General features: G+C 44.9%; 1 protein-coding gene and 1 long non-coding RNA gene across 8 annotated transcripts in view; one reads left to right on the top strand and one right to left on the bottom strand.

The window, feature by feature from the left end:
- Positions 1-7,664, bottom strand: part of LOC148110298 (uncharacterized) — a 30,046-nt gene extending 22,382 nt beyond the window's left edge. Inside the window, exon 1 of the long non-coding RNA XR_015724273.1 lies at positions 7,527-7,664. This is a non-coding gene — a long non-coding RNA (uncharacterized LOC148110298). The remainder of the gene's footprint in view (positions 1-7,526) is intronic.
- The window catches only part of HLCS (holocarboxylase synthetase), a 208,848-nt gene that overhangs the window by 7,059 nt on the left and 184,748 nt on the right, over positions 1-17,041 (top strand). For 3 of the 7 annotated variants that reach the window (XR_015724268.1, XM_045813555.2, XM_045813554.2), the window contains exons 1-2: positions 7,663-7,857; positions 11,135-11,272. The exons of 1 other annotated variant lie outside the window; for it this stretch is intronic. Coding sequence is in view for 2 of the 6 variants with exons in the window: in XM_045813555.2 (XP_045669511.1) it covers positions 7,663-7,857; positions 11,135-11,272 (333 nt within the window). In the remaining 4 variants the exon portion in view is untranslated. Of the gene's footprint in view, positions 1-7,662; positions 7,858-11,134; positions 11,273-17,041 lie in introns of those variants that run through there. 3 more of the 7 variants (XM_045813556.2, XM_045813557.2, XM_045813558.2) reach the window with 2 other exon arrangements.

The following is a 17,041-nucleotide window of genomic DNA, read 5'->3' as shown; positions in this document are numbered from 1 at the left end:
CCACGCACACAGTTACATCTGTTTATCAATATGCTTTTGCAGAGACTGTAACTGGTCTTCGTGAGAAGAGAGACAGACACAGTGAGGGGTGGGGAAGGGTCCTCCTGCCGTGGGTATTCAGCGTCCCCGTCTAGGCCACAAGTCCTTCCTAAATTCATTTCCTTTTTTATGTACTTCCGTTGCCTAATTAAATAATTTGTACAGATCTAGCAAACTAAGCTTATCAGTATGGGAAACCTGATGTTCTCTTAGATGTTTCAATACTGTTTAAAAACCCAGTTAAGATTTCAAGTTAAAAGTACCCATTTCAGGGGTGCCTCGGTGGCTCGGCCGTGAAGTGTCTGCCTTCGGCTCAGGTCATGATCCCAGGGTCCTGGGATTAGGCCCCGGAGTCGGGCTCCCTGCTCAGCGGGAAAACTGCTTCTCCCTCTCACACTCCCCCTTGCTTGTGTTCCCTCTCTGTCTCTCTCTGTCAAATAAATAAAATAAAATCTTAAAAAAAAAAAAAAGTACCCATTTCAAGTCAGATTTAGAAGGCTGTGCCTAAAATAGCCACATTCTCTAACACATTTCAGGCATACAGACACCACATACACATAGATTCCTTATTAACCCAGAAATTTAAATCTGTGGTTTTGTTTCTTCTAAACCTGTCTGTATTTGACTCAACATTTTATTGGATTAGGAGATGGATTTTTTTTTTTTAAGGAAACAGTTACTGTTCCGCTTAATGGAGATCATTGATCATCAGAAAGTTTTGCTGTTTTTTCCTCTGAATCTTTATGAGACACCAAATCCCATCTATTGTGGTCACATCAATGATTCTGTAACCTCGAGGAGTGCAGTCACTTAGCCCCTCTCTGGATTCAAATCAAAGCATTCCTCATTTCTGCCCCAGGGAAGCTCGTACTTCCCACACTGGCTGTCTCAAGAGTCATCTGATTTTAAGATCTTTGGACCTAAGATGCCTTGTACTCTAGTTTTAGGAACATCTCACTCTTCAGGAGCCTTAAAACAAGATCTGACTGAATTCTGGCTCTCTCTGCTTTGACATTGTGGCTTCTGGGGTCTTTGTATCTGTTTGATTCTCCCGTGGCTCAGAAACAGCCTTCTAAAGGAAAAATTTACAGTTTACTAATTTTCATCAGATAAAGGAGTCAGTAATACAAACATAATCAAATAAGAGTCAGCAGTGCCGATTATATTCTATATTCTTTTAGAAAAATTTTTAGTGTGAGTCATCACGATCTCATGGCTCTTCATAAGTTTAATGCATTTCGACTTGATACTCAAATTGTCCTAATCTGGCTAGTGGGGGCCCTTTGGGTTGGCTCCTGTATCCTTCGCACATGACCCTGTTTTCTTTGAAGCTTACCTTCTTCCTGGAATGAGGTGTCCTGGTCTCTCAGGCACGTCCCTAACACTTGCACCAGCCATTTCTCCAAGGATCTCTGGTTCCTTTTAATGGGAAAAATAGCATGCATACCAAGGTCTGAGTGCTAGGGTGCATTTCAGGGTAACGTTGCCCTGAGACCATCTCCATGAACAAAGCTGGAAAAGGTATTTTTCTCTTAAAGACATGAGTTTACTATTTTTAATAATTCGAGGTGTTTCAACTTAAAATTCTTTCGATTCTCTAATTTTATCTTTTTCTCTTTATCTTGATTAATAATTTGGTTTTTGCTTCATTTAATAATGTGATTGTTCTAAAACAATGCATTAAAGCTCATATTGAATCATAAACTGAATAGATATCAAGATTTTCTGTATATTTTCTTTGGTTCTTAGTATTCCTAGAAGGGTGTTTAGTAATTCATAATCCCCTTCTCTCTCTGTCTTTTTAAAGTAGGCTCTATGCCCAACGTGGGGCTCAAACTTACAGCCCTGAGATCAAGAGTCACAGGTTCCACGGACTGAGCCAGCCAGGCATCCCAGTAATTCATAATCTCGTGTTTGGGTGGCTTTTTACATATTCATCTGATGGAGAGTTTGGTTCCACTATTTTCATTCTGCTTTCAGCTTAAGGGTGCTACTATTCTAATAACTAACAGTTTCAAGTTCTTATAAGGTGGTAGAATTTAGCAGGTGGTCCCCAGCCCCCTCCAGATGGTGAAGTGGGGAGGGAGGCCCATCTCACCATTCCACTTTGAAATCAGCTCAGTCTACCACATTCTTTTTTTTTTTTTTTTTTAAGATTTTATTTATTTGACAGAGAGAGACACAGCAAGGGAGGGAACACAAGCAGGGGAAGTGGGAGAGGGAAAAGCAGGCTTCCTGCTGAGCAAGGAGCCCAACGCGGGGGGTCTATCCTAGGAACCTGATCCTAGGACCCTGGTATCGTGACCTGAGCTGAAGGCAGCCACTAATGACTGAGCCACCCAGGCGCTCCAGTCTACCACATTCTATATGTTTCATTTTCTCATTACTGTGTCCACATACTGTCACTTATAGTTATAAGATACACGTGTGTGTGATCTCTAGCTGAACTGGTTCTGCCTATTATTGAATTACTGATAATATTAGAATCAATACATTTTACAGTTGGTAAATAAATCCCATCTTAAAACTTAGATCTTCTTTTAAAATATATGTAACATTCTCTGACCAATTTATTATGTTACATATTGTTATAGCAAGATTTATAATGCATACATTCAAATGGTTTTCCCAGTTAGCATTATCTGCACCTACTAACTACCAGTCAATATGTTTATTTTTACTGCAGGGAGACAGCTATTATTTTGACATTCCATATAATTAAGAAATGACACATTACAAATAGACTCTTAAGGTTTTATGTGAAAGCATCCTTTAATTCCTGGATCACAATTCACATTTCCCCTTTATTATCTGTATACGTACAGATTTTTTTTTTAATAATCTCTACACCCAGCCTGGGGCTCAAACTCACAACCCCAAAATCAAGTCACATACTCTTTTGGCTAAGCCAGCCAGGTGCCCCTATTATTTGTATTTTTTTTTAAAGATTTTATTTATTTATTTGACAGAGAGAGAGAGACAGCCAGTGAGAGAGGGAACACAAGCAGGGGGAGTGGGAGAGGAAGAAGCAGGCTCCCAGCTGAGGGACCTCCCCCCCCCCCCCCCCGGGGATCCCAGGACTCGGATCACACCCTGAGCCGAAAGCAGACGCTTAACGACTGAGCCACCCAGGCGCCCCATCTGTTTTTTTTTTTTTTTAAGATTTTATTTATTTGAGAGAGAGAGAGAGAGTGAGCGTGCACACGAGGTGGGGGCAAGGGAGGGGCAGAAGGAGAGGGAGAAGCAGACTCCCCGCTGAGCAGGGACCCTATGTAGGGCTCCATCCCACTACCCTGAGATCCTGACCTGAGCCGGAAGTTAGATGCTTAACCGACTGAGCCACCCAGGTGCCCCTTAATTACAAACTGTGTAGAACTTGGAGATGTTTTGATAAATACGAAACTTCCAAAAGCAATATTAGAGAAATAACCAAAGTTTATAAAAATAAAAATGCAATTAAAACAATACATTCTCAGCTTCCTTATGTAATTAATTATAAGGAATAACTTATGGAAATGTACAAGGCATTTAATACAAAATTTTCCTATTTGGAATGAATGTTTTTAAAAATTGGGATTCCAAAATTGATCTTTGACCAAGGTGAGGTGATGGTTTGTTTGATTCCTACCTTCATGGGGCCTGGCATTTGCTAATCAGCAAGATTTAAAATGACAACTCCCCTCCCCCCCTTTGAGGCCCTGATCACAGCTCAAGCCTCTAATTTATTCTTTTGCTGGTAGCTTGTTACTATCAGTCCAAACTGAATTTTTCTTTTTGGGTTTAAACCAATAATAAAAAGGATTACTGGCTTAAAATAGTTTAATTTACTTAACGGTTAACTGCATATGCGGATAGTCTCCTGACATTTTCTGGCTAATACACACACATACCACAGATATTCAAATGGTCAAAGAAAAGCTCTTCACGTTACAGCTTTTACCAGCAAAAACCTCAGGATTTCAGTTACATTTGTATTTAAATCATTTTTACAGAGAGGATGTTTTTTCAAAAAGATGGTCATTCTTGAGACCCTGGGATCTTTGAATATCATTTGTTTTTAGCACGCCAACACTGATGGGGAGGGAATAAATTCTTTTATATAAAGCAGAGACTATGTAATTCAGTTGCTAATGTGAACTGTTTACAGTGAGAGCTATTTAAAATTCAGAATCTACTAAATGCTTCCAACTAGCCCGGGATCCCTTCAGGAACTATCGTATTCAGCTCTGGCCATTTGGCTGAGTTCAGAGAGCTTTCCAAATGCAGACAGAGGCACTGTCAGCAGGAGAGGCTTCCCCGGGGGAGGAACAGCTTATCTAATGTTGGTGGAGGGGGGCAGGACAACTCCCCTGGGTGAGGGATACTCTTGGTTTACACTCTGCCTTATCCCCAAACCATCATTCCCAGGGCATGCCTCCTCAGGGCAGAGACTTGGAGTCCTCTTTTCCTGTAGGAAGCCAGGCACAGTGACGAGTTACCGAGTTGGTGTTCCCTTGCTGGCAGGTGAGCGCCACAATTCCTTTTTGCAGTGACGTTCTTGTAAACGACAGTCTCGCTTTTATTTTTTTAAAAAAGATTTTATTTATTTATTTGACAGAGAGAGAGACAGCCAGCGAGAGAGGGAACACAAGCAGGGGGAGTGGGAGAGGAAGAAGCAGACTCCCAGTGAAGGAGCCTGATGCGGGGCTCGATCCCAGGACCCTGGGATCGTGACCTGAGGCGAAGGCAGACACTTAACGACGGATCCACCCAGGCGCCCCCAGTCTAGCTTTTAAATTCCTCATCTGTGGCCTATTCCTAGTCTGTTCTCCACAGCAATTTGAAATAGTCTAGTGCGGAGTCCAGAGCAATGCAAATCCAGGGAGTGACAGAGGTGGATTTCAACAGCGCGGCTCACATTTTAACGTGTTTGTGAATCACATGGGGATTTTGTGCAAGTGCAGATGCTGACTGGAGCCTGAGGTTCCGCATTTCTAGTGAGCTCCCAGGTGATGCCAGTGCTGCTGGTCCAGGGACCACACTTTGAGTGGTGAGGGACTCTAAGGGGTGAATCAGGTATGCACACAGTTGAGATCCCCCAATGTCCTATTTTTGCATCCTTCCCCTTTTCCTTTGCCATCTGGGGATGATGAAGCCAAGCTCCATCCTTGAGCTGTTATCCTCATTTTAGGTGGGATCATAAACAGAGGCTGCCATGTGCCTGTTTAATTTCTCTTACTCCTCTGCCGTCCTGGGCTCCTTCCTAGGCCTGAATGGTAACAGTGCTCCTCAGTCCAAGGGTCAAGGAGGGACCTCACAGACTTCTCAATTCATGTTCACCCACCGTGGTCCCCATTCTTTATAACCCAGAGCTGTACACAGAATTGACCCCCACACTTCCCCATTATGTCTTCTGAGACCATAACATCTTGAAGCATCTAAGGGCAAACCTAGAAAGTTCCTATTCTGGCTCGATGGAATTATGTTGTCTGGGAAGGTGGGTTTACAAAGCTCTTAAGGAACTTGGAAAAACGAGAGATGCCTGTGACCTTCAGGTCGAGGAGATGACCTCTTCGTACCTAGCAGGAGTGGAGAGGCTGTGTCCTTAGAACCATAATTCACCAAACTCCAAGAAGGCTACCTGAAGGGTTTGTCCAGTACAACATCAGGGTTTATCACTTTGTAAAGCTTTTTCATTTTCTCATTCCTTACTTCTTAGCCCTATGTTATCCTGGAAGGGCTAAAGCCTTCCTCAGGGGGACTCATTCATTCCTTCCCCCAGTGACACAATGACACAAACTTAGGCCTTGGGACCATGCAGGAACTCCCTTCCCAACTGCCACTGTCCTGCAGAGAAGTGGAAGATAGGCTTCAGCCCTGCTCATCACTTACTGTCTTTCTTCTATTTCTGGTCCGCTGTGATGCTTACCTTGTTTTTGAGGCCTGTTCTTTCTTTTTCGGATTCTCTCTTTCTTTTACAATCTACTGTTGCTGTATGCACTGGGGCAAAAAGTTCCTCTGTCATCTGACCATAAAGCTGAGGTCTTTTCTATACCACTGTTTTTAAAGCAGATGAACAAATGTTCAGGGCACTTTAAACATCTATTGTTGGATTAAGAAAGACCTGGGAGTGGTGTACCTGATTGCTACTGCATTCTGCCTTCTACTTAGAGCAAAGGACAGAGCAGGAAGCAACGCAGGGAATTTCTGCTATGTTTCAGAGTTGCTGGGGACACCATTTTTTTTTGCAAACTGCCTTTATTTTTTTTTAAAGATTTATTTATTAGAGTGTGCACATGAGCTGGTGGGGGAGGGGCAGGGAGAAGACAGAGAGAGAGGGGGGCGATCTCAAGCAGACTCCCTGCTGCAGAACCCTCACAGGGGGCTCAATCCCAGGACCCTGAGATCATGACCTGAACCAAAATCAAGAGTCGACTGAGCTGCCCAGGCGCCCCGCAAACTGCCTTTTAAAACAAATGAGATTCCATGGGAGAGATCTCTGTCACCATCAGGAATAATTATGCTTCTCTTAGGGTACAAGAACGTTGAATCATAATTAATGAGTTTCCCTTTTTCTTCTTAAGATGCTAACAAATCCGTGACCCACATGTACGAGAACACCAGGCAGCCTTTTTAGTCTGCCTTCAACTTGTTTTCAGTCCTTATTTTAAAATATTTAGAGTCCAAAAAAAAATAATAATATATATATATATATACACACACACACACACACACACAGTTGCATTGTATATATAATATATAATTACATTGTGAATTTATGCAATTTATTTTAAAATCATTTTTGCAAGAAGGCCTATTATAATCTAATAAGCCCAGTCTCACCTTATTTTCCCATCTGGACTGGGTAGAGGCTGTATGTTAGTTGAATAACTAACCAGTATGGTACTAGTTAATGTACACATACCTGCAGCGCCTTCCTCAATCTGCCTGCCAGCTCTCCAAGAAAGGGAGGCCAGACTTTGGCTTAAATCAACCAGAAGGGCCTAATCCCCTGGTCTCCAACCTAACAACCTCCTCTAATAACACCTTTCTCCCTCTATCACATCTCCCCCCGGCCACATACACAGTGTGGGGGCGGCAGGGGGGCACCCAAGCTCAGGCCTCCCTCCTCACCGCCCCCACCCCCAGCTCAGCCTCCCTCCATCCTCACTTCCCTGCTCCCAGCTCAGCCTCCCTCCAGCCTCACCCCCCGCCCAGCGAGGCCTCCCTCCTCCCACCATCCTCACCCTCCAACCCCCAGCGCGGCCTCCCTCCTCCCTCACCCCTCCCAGTGCAGCGTTCCTCCATCCTCACCCACCCACGCCCCCAGCGAGACCTCCCTCCATCCTCACCCCCGCCCCAGCGAGGCTTCCCTCCATCCTCACACCCCCAACCAGCGATGCCTCCCTCCATCCTCACCCCCGCCCCCAGCGCTGCTTCCCTCCTCCCTCCATCCTCACCACCCCTCAGCCCACGCGGCCGCCTCCCTCCCGCCCCCGCGGCCTTACCCAGCGCGAGGCCTCACCCCTATGGCGCGGCCTCTTCCGGCCCGCTGGAGGGCGGGCGTGGGGCGGGGCCCGGCGGGAGGGGAGAGCCTGTGGTGCGAGCGTCCGGGGCTCGCGCCCCGCCGCCGGCCGGCTGGTCATGCTCATCACGCTGTGCTACCTATACCTGTGGGCGCGCTGGGGGCGCCGACCGGCCGCACTTGTGCGCGCCACGGTGCAGCGCCTGCGCGCCTCGCGCTGCTCCTTCACCTTCTGCGGCGCGGCCGCACGGCCCCGAGGCGCCCGCGTGTGCCTGAGCCGCGGCGGCCGCGTCTTCTGCGTCGGCGAGAGCCAGGTGGGCGGGCGCGGGGCCGGCGGGGAGCGGGCGGGGCCGGGGGCGCGCGGGGAGGCGGGGCCGGCGGGAGGCGCGGCCTCGGGGCGCAGACTGCCGGAAGCGCCGGCCAGCCCCGCGCTGCGCCGGGGCTGTGCGAGCTGGGGGGTCCCGGGTTTGGGGTCCCTGGGGGGGGGGCGGGCTCCGAGGCGCCTCTGCGTGCGCTGTCCTCGGGAGCCCGGACGGGGGGACCAGAGGTCCGGAACTGCGACGTGTCGCGCCTGTCCCCCGCGTGCTGGGTCGAGTGTACGGGGAGGCATGAATGCTGCCGTTCCAAATCTGGCGATTAGCACTGCCCACCTGGAGTGGCTTCTGACCTCCTCTCCTCCACTGTGGGCTGTATTTGGGTTGGACCTGAATTCACAGAAAGACCGCAGATCCTCAACCTCTGTCAGATATCTCCGAGGGGACAAAAACGGCCCTGCCAATCGCCAGTTTTATCAACCAGGGCGCCCCACTGATGGTCTTTGCATCTTTTTTATTTCTGTTCGCACACAGACTTTGTTTTGGACCCAATACTTAGCCCGATAGCTGCAAGTTCAGCAAGCTCTTTCACCTGTCGGTCGTTAAGTCTGTGCAAAACCTCTGTTCCCTTTCTGTAAAAAGGGACAGCAGTTCTATTCAGTTAGCTGTTGGAGGTGGACTTCACAGTGCGGTTCGCCGCAGATTTCCACTGACATCACTGTTTTCATTAACATTTGAAAGTGTTTACTTTTAATCGGTTTGTTTCCCTTTCCTCTTCCCTCCGGAAAGTTGGCTCACTTTTAGCATTAAAGTAAGACTTTCTACGTGTGCGAAACCATAACACCCGCATGGGAATTAAAATCTTATCTCAGGTTTGAATACTTCGTTGTATGCTTCAGTATGGAATTATATCGTGCTACTAGCAAATCAAAAATACCCTTCCTTGTTAGTATACTATAATACAAAATGAGGAACTGTTTTCTCAGTTCTGAGAGAGTACTTAGTACCACTTAGATGCAAGACAGCAAGACACTCATTCCACTTGAGGGCCCAATTAATTAATTAGGGCTTAATTCTCTCAAGGAACCAAGATTGAGAGAGAGAACAAAATAAGGAAAAATTGAGGGGTGCATTTTTCTATCGCAGTGGTTTCCAATCTGGATTCATTTACTTAAAAAAACAACCTTTAAGATTTCAATCAGAGGGGCCCCTGGGTGGCTCAGTTGGTGAAGCATCTGCCTTCAGCTCAGGTCATGATCCCAGGGCCCTGCAACTGAGCCCCTCATTGGGCTCCCTGCTCCGTGGGGAGCCTGCTTCTCCCTCTCCTGCGCCCCCTGCTTGTGCTTTCTCTCTGTCAAATCAATAAATAAAATCTTAAAAAAAAAAAAGATTTCAATTAGAGTAAACATTTTGGACATTCAAAAATGTTGAGATGTAAGTATTTTTGGTTTTCTTGGAAGACAGTTTTACTTTTTGAACATCTCCACGACTTTACTGATCTGTTAACTACCATAACTAGAACCAGGGCTTTTCAGCTCTTTTCCTACCACTCCGGCCTCCTGGGGAGGCACCCCTGCCAAGCTAGCCTTGGGTTTTCAGGGGTTCTGTAACCTGATGTGCTCCTGCTTTGAAGTTAACTTTGCCTCACCCTAGAGCTTTGCTCAGATATCATTGTCTCAAGATGTTCCTCATTCTTCACACTAGATGGAACGGGCCTGTGCTCTGCCCACATATACTTTATTTATTTTTTTTAGAAAAGATTTTATTTATTTATTTGACAGAGATAGAGACAGCCAGCGAGAGAGGGAACACAAGCAGGGGGAGTGGGAGAGGAAGAAGCAGGCTCCCAGCGGAGGAGCCCGATGTGGGGCTCGAACCCATAACGCCGGGATCACGCCCTGAGCCGAAGGCAGACGCTTAACCGCTGTGCCACCCAGGCGCCCCTGCTCACGTACACTTTAAATCACCTTCATATTTCCAGTTTTTATCTTTTCTCCCTAGGAATTGGGTCTGTTTAGCTTAGCTTAGCAGCTTATGGTCCCTCAGTATTTCAGTGAATGAAGGAGTGGTTAGTTTTTGTTGGGTTTCAGCTCTGACGGTTAAGGCCTGCGATTGGAAAATTTGACTATTTGTGATTACCTGCTGTTAATTTCAGCTGTAAAATATGGTGGGGCTAATGATTTGGTTTGTTAGCTACCTTTTCAGTCTACTGGACTGAAGTAACTTTACAGAAATGAATCTTATGTCTTTGTTGTCTCCTTACTTTGTATGTTTAGAATCAGATGCATAAAATGTGTATGTTTATATAATTGAAGATCCCACAGAAATTGATAACTATAACCAAAGAGTTTATACTCACTGGAAATTTTAAGCTTTTTGTTTAATATACACATGTTCTGTGTTTGAGTAAGGTGAAAAATCTGTTTTTTTTCTTCTTCTGTTTTTTGTTGTTAACTGCTGTATTGATAATTATGTTTTTCCATGGAGAGTTTTCTCTCCCACAAATTTTCATTCATTAATTAGTTCAGTAGATATTAATAGTCTACTATGTGCCAGGTTACTAGGCCAGGTGGAAACACCTTTTGATCCTCCCAGATCAAAAGGGCGGATTTGAATTGGTAAACAGGGTGTGGAGCCTGACCTTTTTTTTTTTTTTGGTGGTGATGAAAGGGCTCACCCCTTGCAGCCTTAGGGGTCAGCTTTTCTGCTCTGGATATGCCTAGTTCTTAGTGGGTTAAAGCCTAAAATTCACTTACCGTCCTTTTAGAGAGGTTTCAGGAGGGAGAGCACAGATAAATGGACAAATCCAATCTGATAACAAGGGTTGATGCTATCTATAATGGCTAGAGGAAATGGAAGAAGAGTTCTTCAGGCTTCTATTAGTAATGGGTTTTTTTTGACCAGCATGCACTTCTGAGCCTCTTCACCTTTCAATGTGCGTCTGAGTTGTGATTTGGGAAGCTCGTTGTGCTGGAAGCAGTAAGGAATGGTGGTGGTGGTGGGGTAAGCCCAGCTTCAGAATTAATGGTGGATCACACGTATCTAGAGATGTTAAAGTTGTCATGAATCATAGAAGGGATGTTGCAGGTGTTTAAATAGTCACAGTTCAACCAGAGGCTCAGGGTTCATGTGGTCTGTAGGAGGAGAGCATCCGATAACCTTATTTAGATCCCACGTGGAATTACAGAGGAGGGGAGGTCCCAGATGTTGATGTGAGTGACAGGTATGATTTGAGTGACATTGAATCCCCTTTTTGTGTTTCTTTCTCTCTGTCCAGTCCATTGATGACTTGAACAAATGGGCCCTGTTTCTTGTCTCTCCTTTTATACTTGAAGCAGAACACATAGCATTTGTGACAGAAAGCATTTGGGTGCAAGGTGAGAGTTTACAGAGACCGTCATCCTCTTCAGAAACCGTGAGTAACATGTTTTTCACTTGTGTCCCAGAAGGAAACTATGTCTTAACCAAAAGTAAATTTGTTTTCCCCCCTGTTCTTTCCTGGCCTTTGTGACCCCCTTTCTTTTGTGGACATTTTGAGTTATTAGTATTAAATTTTATTATATATATAATTTATTTATTAAATTTGGGGTTATTATTCTTATTATTAAAATTATTTTCCCCTGTTTTTTTTTTTTTTTTTTTTTTTTTTTTTTTTTTTTACTTTTTTTACTGTGGCTGCTAGAAAAACTGTTCGGGCGGCTTGTGTTTGTGGTCCACGTCACGTTTTCACTGGGCAGTGCTGCTCGAGGGACATCCAGTCCATCCCTCCTCTTCTTCAAATCAAGTGGTTAACTTACCTCACCACGCACTGCCTAGACATCTGCCCTGGAGTATTCTGAAAACACTTCAAACTTAATAACCTGTCCAAAAGTAGATGCTTATATTTCTCTGCTGGAAAAAAAGAAAGAGAAGCTCAGAGGAACACCCCAACCTGTCCTTCCTCTCACCTCCTGCCTCCTTCCCGCCGGGCAGGTCCAAATCCTACTGATGCCCCTCCCCCGCTGTCTCTGCTCACCTCCTTCATTTCCACTCCTCATTTTGTGCTCAGCTTCCAATCTTTTGGTCTAAACCATGGAAATGTCGTCCTGTCTCGTGTCTGTGGGTTTTCCTCTTGATGGCCAGAGTTCTCTTTCTAGACACAGATCCAGGGAAATGCAGTCTTGCTCAAGCTTCAGGGGAGGGCTTCTCACCAGATACGGTCATGCCCTTAGGCTCGTGGAAGTCTGACCCTAAGCCCCCCTTGTGGGTTTCTTCCCCCCGGGTGTCTGTGAGGAGTCCTTGCCTTGCCGCCTTCACTCAGCCACCATGTGATCCCTGCCTGCCACTGGATAACCCAGTAGGGGTTTTGCTGATGGTAGCCACGATCACTGGATTTCCGTTTTACAAACACCATCTTTAAGCCATGGTATTGGGATGAGAGAAAAGAAGGAGAGGAGGGAGACTAGAAAAAATTGACTAGGATTCAAGTAGATTGAAATAAGGGCCACGAGATAGATAAAGATGTTTAAAGGAGAGCAAGAAACTGTTTGTGACTCAGAAAGGGTTTATGGTTTGGCAGGTGGCCTGAGAGCTGCCGGTGCCCTGTGATGATCATTTCCTCCTGCAGCCTCCTGATGTTTTATTGAGCCTTATATAGACTTAGGATAATAGTAATAATACCATTTATGCAGCCCCTGCTAGGTATTTCACATACAGTGCTGCACGGCTTACAATTCTGTACGATACCATTCTTGTCGTCTAAGATTAAATGGCATTTCTTTTTCTTTTTTTCTTTTTTGAAGACTTTATGTATTTGAGAGAAAGAGAGTGAGTAAGAGAGAGAGAGCACAATGGGGGGGGGTGGGTAGAGGGAAAAGGAGAAGCAGATTCCCCACTGAGCAAGGAGCCTGATGCGGGACTTGATCCCAGGACCCTGGGATCATGATCTGAGCTGAAGGCAGACGCTTAACCAATTGAGCCACCCAGGCGCCCTGTAAATGGCATTTCTAAAGCCACTAGCTGGTAAGTGGCAGATAAAGTTTTAAGCAGTGTCCATACCCTTTTTAGTAGCCAGAAGAATACATTAGTTGTTTTAAAGAGATCTAGACGTTGCCATTTCCTAGTCATAACAGCAAAGGTTATATTAACCTGAGGCCAATCCAGCAATGCTTGTAGCTCTTCTCCTGTGTTTGGTGGAAAGATGCCAATTGGCGATGCGAAGTTTTTTGGTGAATTCAAGCGAAATTTTTATATGCAGGAAAGACTATTCAGAAACATCCTTTTTGTTTAAAACAATTATTTTCAGTGTATTAAAATTACAAATTAAATGATCACTTAGGTTAGATTGTGAAATGGCCAATACTTGGCTTTTTTTCTTTTTTTTTTTTTTTAACCTATGAAGAGTCCATTCGTGGTAACGTAATTGTTCTGATTTGGGCTTTTAAGTCCTAATTTACCATTCTTAGAAGTTCAGCAAAAGTTTGCAATCACTTTCAATGGAATTTCTGAATAATATTTGTCCTATTTACAAGCTCAAATATCTTAAAATACTGTGTTTTATTTTTGGACTCTAGCTGCACAGACTTGAATTAATCCTAATCCTTGATCAAAATGTACTCTCCTCATTGGTTCATGCATGGCCCTCATTCGCTGATGAATTTGAAGTTATATAATAAATACGCAGGAATTCACCACTGCGTGTGGAAATGGAACATGTACCTATGTGATCCCCCAGAGTCTGTCGACCTATGCTGCCTCCCCTGCCCCTTCCTTCTCCCTTCCCAGACCAATTTCTTTGTAGGTATGTAAGTCATCTGGGTGAACAAACATCATCTTTCTGAACACTTACATAATTCCTATAAATTATTAAACTTAGAGTAAGCTTATTGTTTTCTTAGATATGCTGATATTGCTTGTATATTTAGTAAGATTTCAACTTAAAACCAAGGCCAAAATTACTAAAATATTGCCATTACATAAAATATGCGCAGATTCCTTCTTAACACAAAATATGACTGCTGTGCTCTTGATTTCCTAAATCGTTGTCCCTTAATTGTACAACTTTATGGGGTTCAAAGACCTGGAGCATCTGAAGGAACATAGTTACTGTGTTATGGAGGGTACAGGCTAAGCTACTGTAACAGAGACCAAGAACTGCAGCAGAGCAAAAAGCTGGAAGTTTCTTTCTTCCTCAGGGAGGTGGTTCTGCTTCGTGAGGCCATCCAGGGACCCAGTTCCCTTCTATCGTGTTCCTCTGTCATCGTCATCTCTCCTCTGCCAGCCTGGTTCACTCTCTTGGTAGAGGCTGGTTCCTACTACACGCCCACCCCCCCACTGCTGCGGTTGTCAACCACATGCACATTCTAGCCTCCAAGTTGGGGGAAGAGAGGAGGAGGGGGCCAGCTAGCTTCCTCTTTAAAAACTCTGATCCAGGGGCACCTGGGTGGCACAGCGGTTAAGCGTCTGCCTTCGGCTCAGGGCGTGATCCCGGCGTTATGGGATCGAGCCCCACATCAGGCTCTTCCGCTATGAGCCTGCTTCTTCCTCTCCCACTCCCCCTGCTTGTGTTCCCTCTCTCGCTGGCTGTCTCTATCTCTGTTGAATAAATAAAATAAAATCTTTAAAAAAAAAAAAACAAAACTCTGATCCAGAACTTTCAGAGGCCACTTTAGCTCCTATCCATTAGCTGCAGGGCAGTCTGAGAACTGCAGTCCTAGCTGGACAGCCATGGATTGAAGGGAAGAAAGAAAGACTAGGGGCGCCTGGGTGGCACAGCGGTTAAGCGTCTGCCTTCAGCTCAGGGCGTGATCCCGGCGTTGCGGGATTGAGCCCCACATCAGGCTCCTCCACTGTGAGCCTGCTTCTTCCTCTCCCACTCCCCCTGCTTGTGTTCCCTCTCTCGCTGGCTGTCTCTATCTCTGTCAAATAAATAAATAAAATCTTAAAAAAAAAAAAAAAGAAAGACAGACTAGATATTGGGAGACAAATTAGCATTTCTCACAGTTATCATTTCATTTAACATATGTTCTAATGAAGATTTAATTAAGATCTTGCTTAATGGCAACAACTTCTTTTTTTTTTTTTTTAAAGATTTTATTTATTTATTTGACAGAGATAGACAGCCAGCGAGAGAGGGAACACAGCAGGGGGAGTGGGAGAGGAAGAAGCAGGCTCATAGCGGAGGAGCCTGATGTGGGGCTCGATCCCATAACACCAGGATCACGCCCTGAGTCGAAGGCAAACGCTTAACCGCTGTGCCACCCAGGCGCCCCAAACTTTTTTTTTTTTTTTTAAGAGTTTATTTATTTATTTGACAGAGAGAGACAGCGAGAGAGGGAACACAAGCAGGGGGAGTGGGAGAGGGAGAAACAGGCTTCCTGCTGAGCAGGGAGCCTGATGCGGGGGCTCGATCCCAGAACCCTGGGATCATGACCTGAACTGAAGTCAGACGCCCAAAGACTGAGCCACCCAGGTGCCCCACAACAACTTATTTCTTAATTTTCTGAGGTAGAGAGATGCCTACCCACCAAGGAAGACAGCTACTATCCAGATAATTCATTTTATTTATGATCAGAGGGTTTGGTGGGTCTTGCAACTGGGAGCCAGAGACACTCAGAGCTATTTTTTTGACCACTCTGGCTATTACACTGTACTTCATTTTATAAGTTGGGCCTTAAAACTTAAAAAGAAATTGATCTCGGGCATCTGGCTGGCTCCGTCTGTAGAGCATGCAACTCTTGATCTCAAGGTTGTGAGTTCAAGCCCTGCATTGGGCATGGAGCCTATTTTAAAAAAAGGAATTGATCTCATGGCTCACTGTCTTCTCATTAACTCTGCAGTTCTCATTTGGGTTGATTGCTTAATGGAATTTTGCATTTTGGGGGGGTTCTATGAATCTCTGTATTTTGCACTTAACTCTAAAGTCATTTGAGTTTAACAGGACCCTAAGATATTAAATTGAAAAAATATGTATAAGAAAGACTTTTGAACTTGATATCACATTCTTTCATATTTCTAGGATTATGGAACTCTTACAGATATTTAAAATATCTTTTTGAATTTTGGATATCTCAAATGGCTTTCTTTTTTAAAAAAATTAAAAAATATTTTATTGACTTATTTGAGAGAGAGAGAGAGAGAAAGCACGAGAGGGGGGAGGGGCAGGGGGAGAGGGAGAAGCAGCCTCCCTGCTGAGTGCGGAGCCTGACCTGGGGCTCAATCCCAGGGCTCTGGGTTAATGACTTGAGCCAAAACCAAGAGTTGGACGCTTAACCAACTGAGACACCCAGGTGCCCCAGGAATTCAGGTTTTTAAAAAATGTAGTGTTCATATATTCATATTTTCACTAAGTCATTCATTCACATATTTATTGTACATCTACTGTTATTTTGCTTTTATTTTGCTAAGGTACGGTAACAAATGCCAGTGGAGCATGATAGATTCAGCTCAATTTGCAATATCTTCTGTAATGACATAAGCAGTCTTGTTCAGTAGGAATTGATGACCCAAAAGTCACACATAATTCTTTTGTTGCCAAAAATTCACTTATGTTCCTTGTACTCGCTATCAAGGCATTCATTCATTCATCCAGGGTTTATCAAGTGCCTATTATATGCCAGGTTTATGCCAGGCCTGGAGTTATGTGTCCTATGGAGATGCAAGGTGCATTCAGAGATGATAGTCCCCGCCAGCTTGAGGAGTGCACAGTGTGGGAGGGAAGACAGCCAAGTAAATGAACAGTTAAAGTTCACCATGGTAAGTGCAGTAGGAGGGCATGGATTGGGGGTGGAGGGTGGTGGGCACACTATCTAGATAGGGGTGAGGTCAGGAAGGACTTTCCGGGAGAGGTAATATCTGAGTTTTAAAGGAAAAACAGGGATTTGGTGTAGAGGAGGGAAGGGCTCCCGAGGCAGAACAGCAGGTGCAGAAGGACAGAGAGTTTCGCACCTGGGGACTGGTTCAGTCTAATTGCAGTCTAGGGTAACGTGAGCTGGGGGAGTGGCCCAAGATAAGGCCAGAGGAGAATGATGGGCTGGACTGTTGTGTGGGAAATTATCTAGATGCAGCAGTAGCTTCTAAGAACAGGGGTACCCAGCTGGCTACGTCAGGAGAGCGTACAACTCTTTATCTTGGGGTTGTGGGTTTGAGCCCCACATTGGGTGTAGGGTTACTTAAAAATAAAATCTTAAAAAAAAAAAAAAATAAC

Source organism: Ursus americanus, chromosome 4, assembly GCF_024610735.1.
Source record: "Ursus americanus isolate L20-20 chromosome 4, mUrsAme1.1.p, whole genome shotgun sequence".
Taxonomy (NCBI): Eukaryota; Metazoa; Chordata; class Mammalia; order Carnivora; family Ursidae; genus Ursus; species Ursus americanus.
Note: the sequence above shows the minus strand (reverse complement) of the source record. Positions and strands in the feature narration are given on the sequence as shown.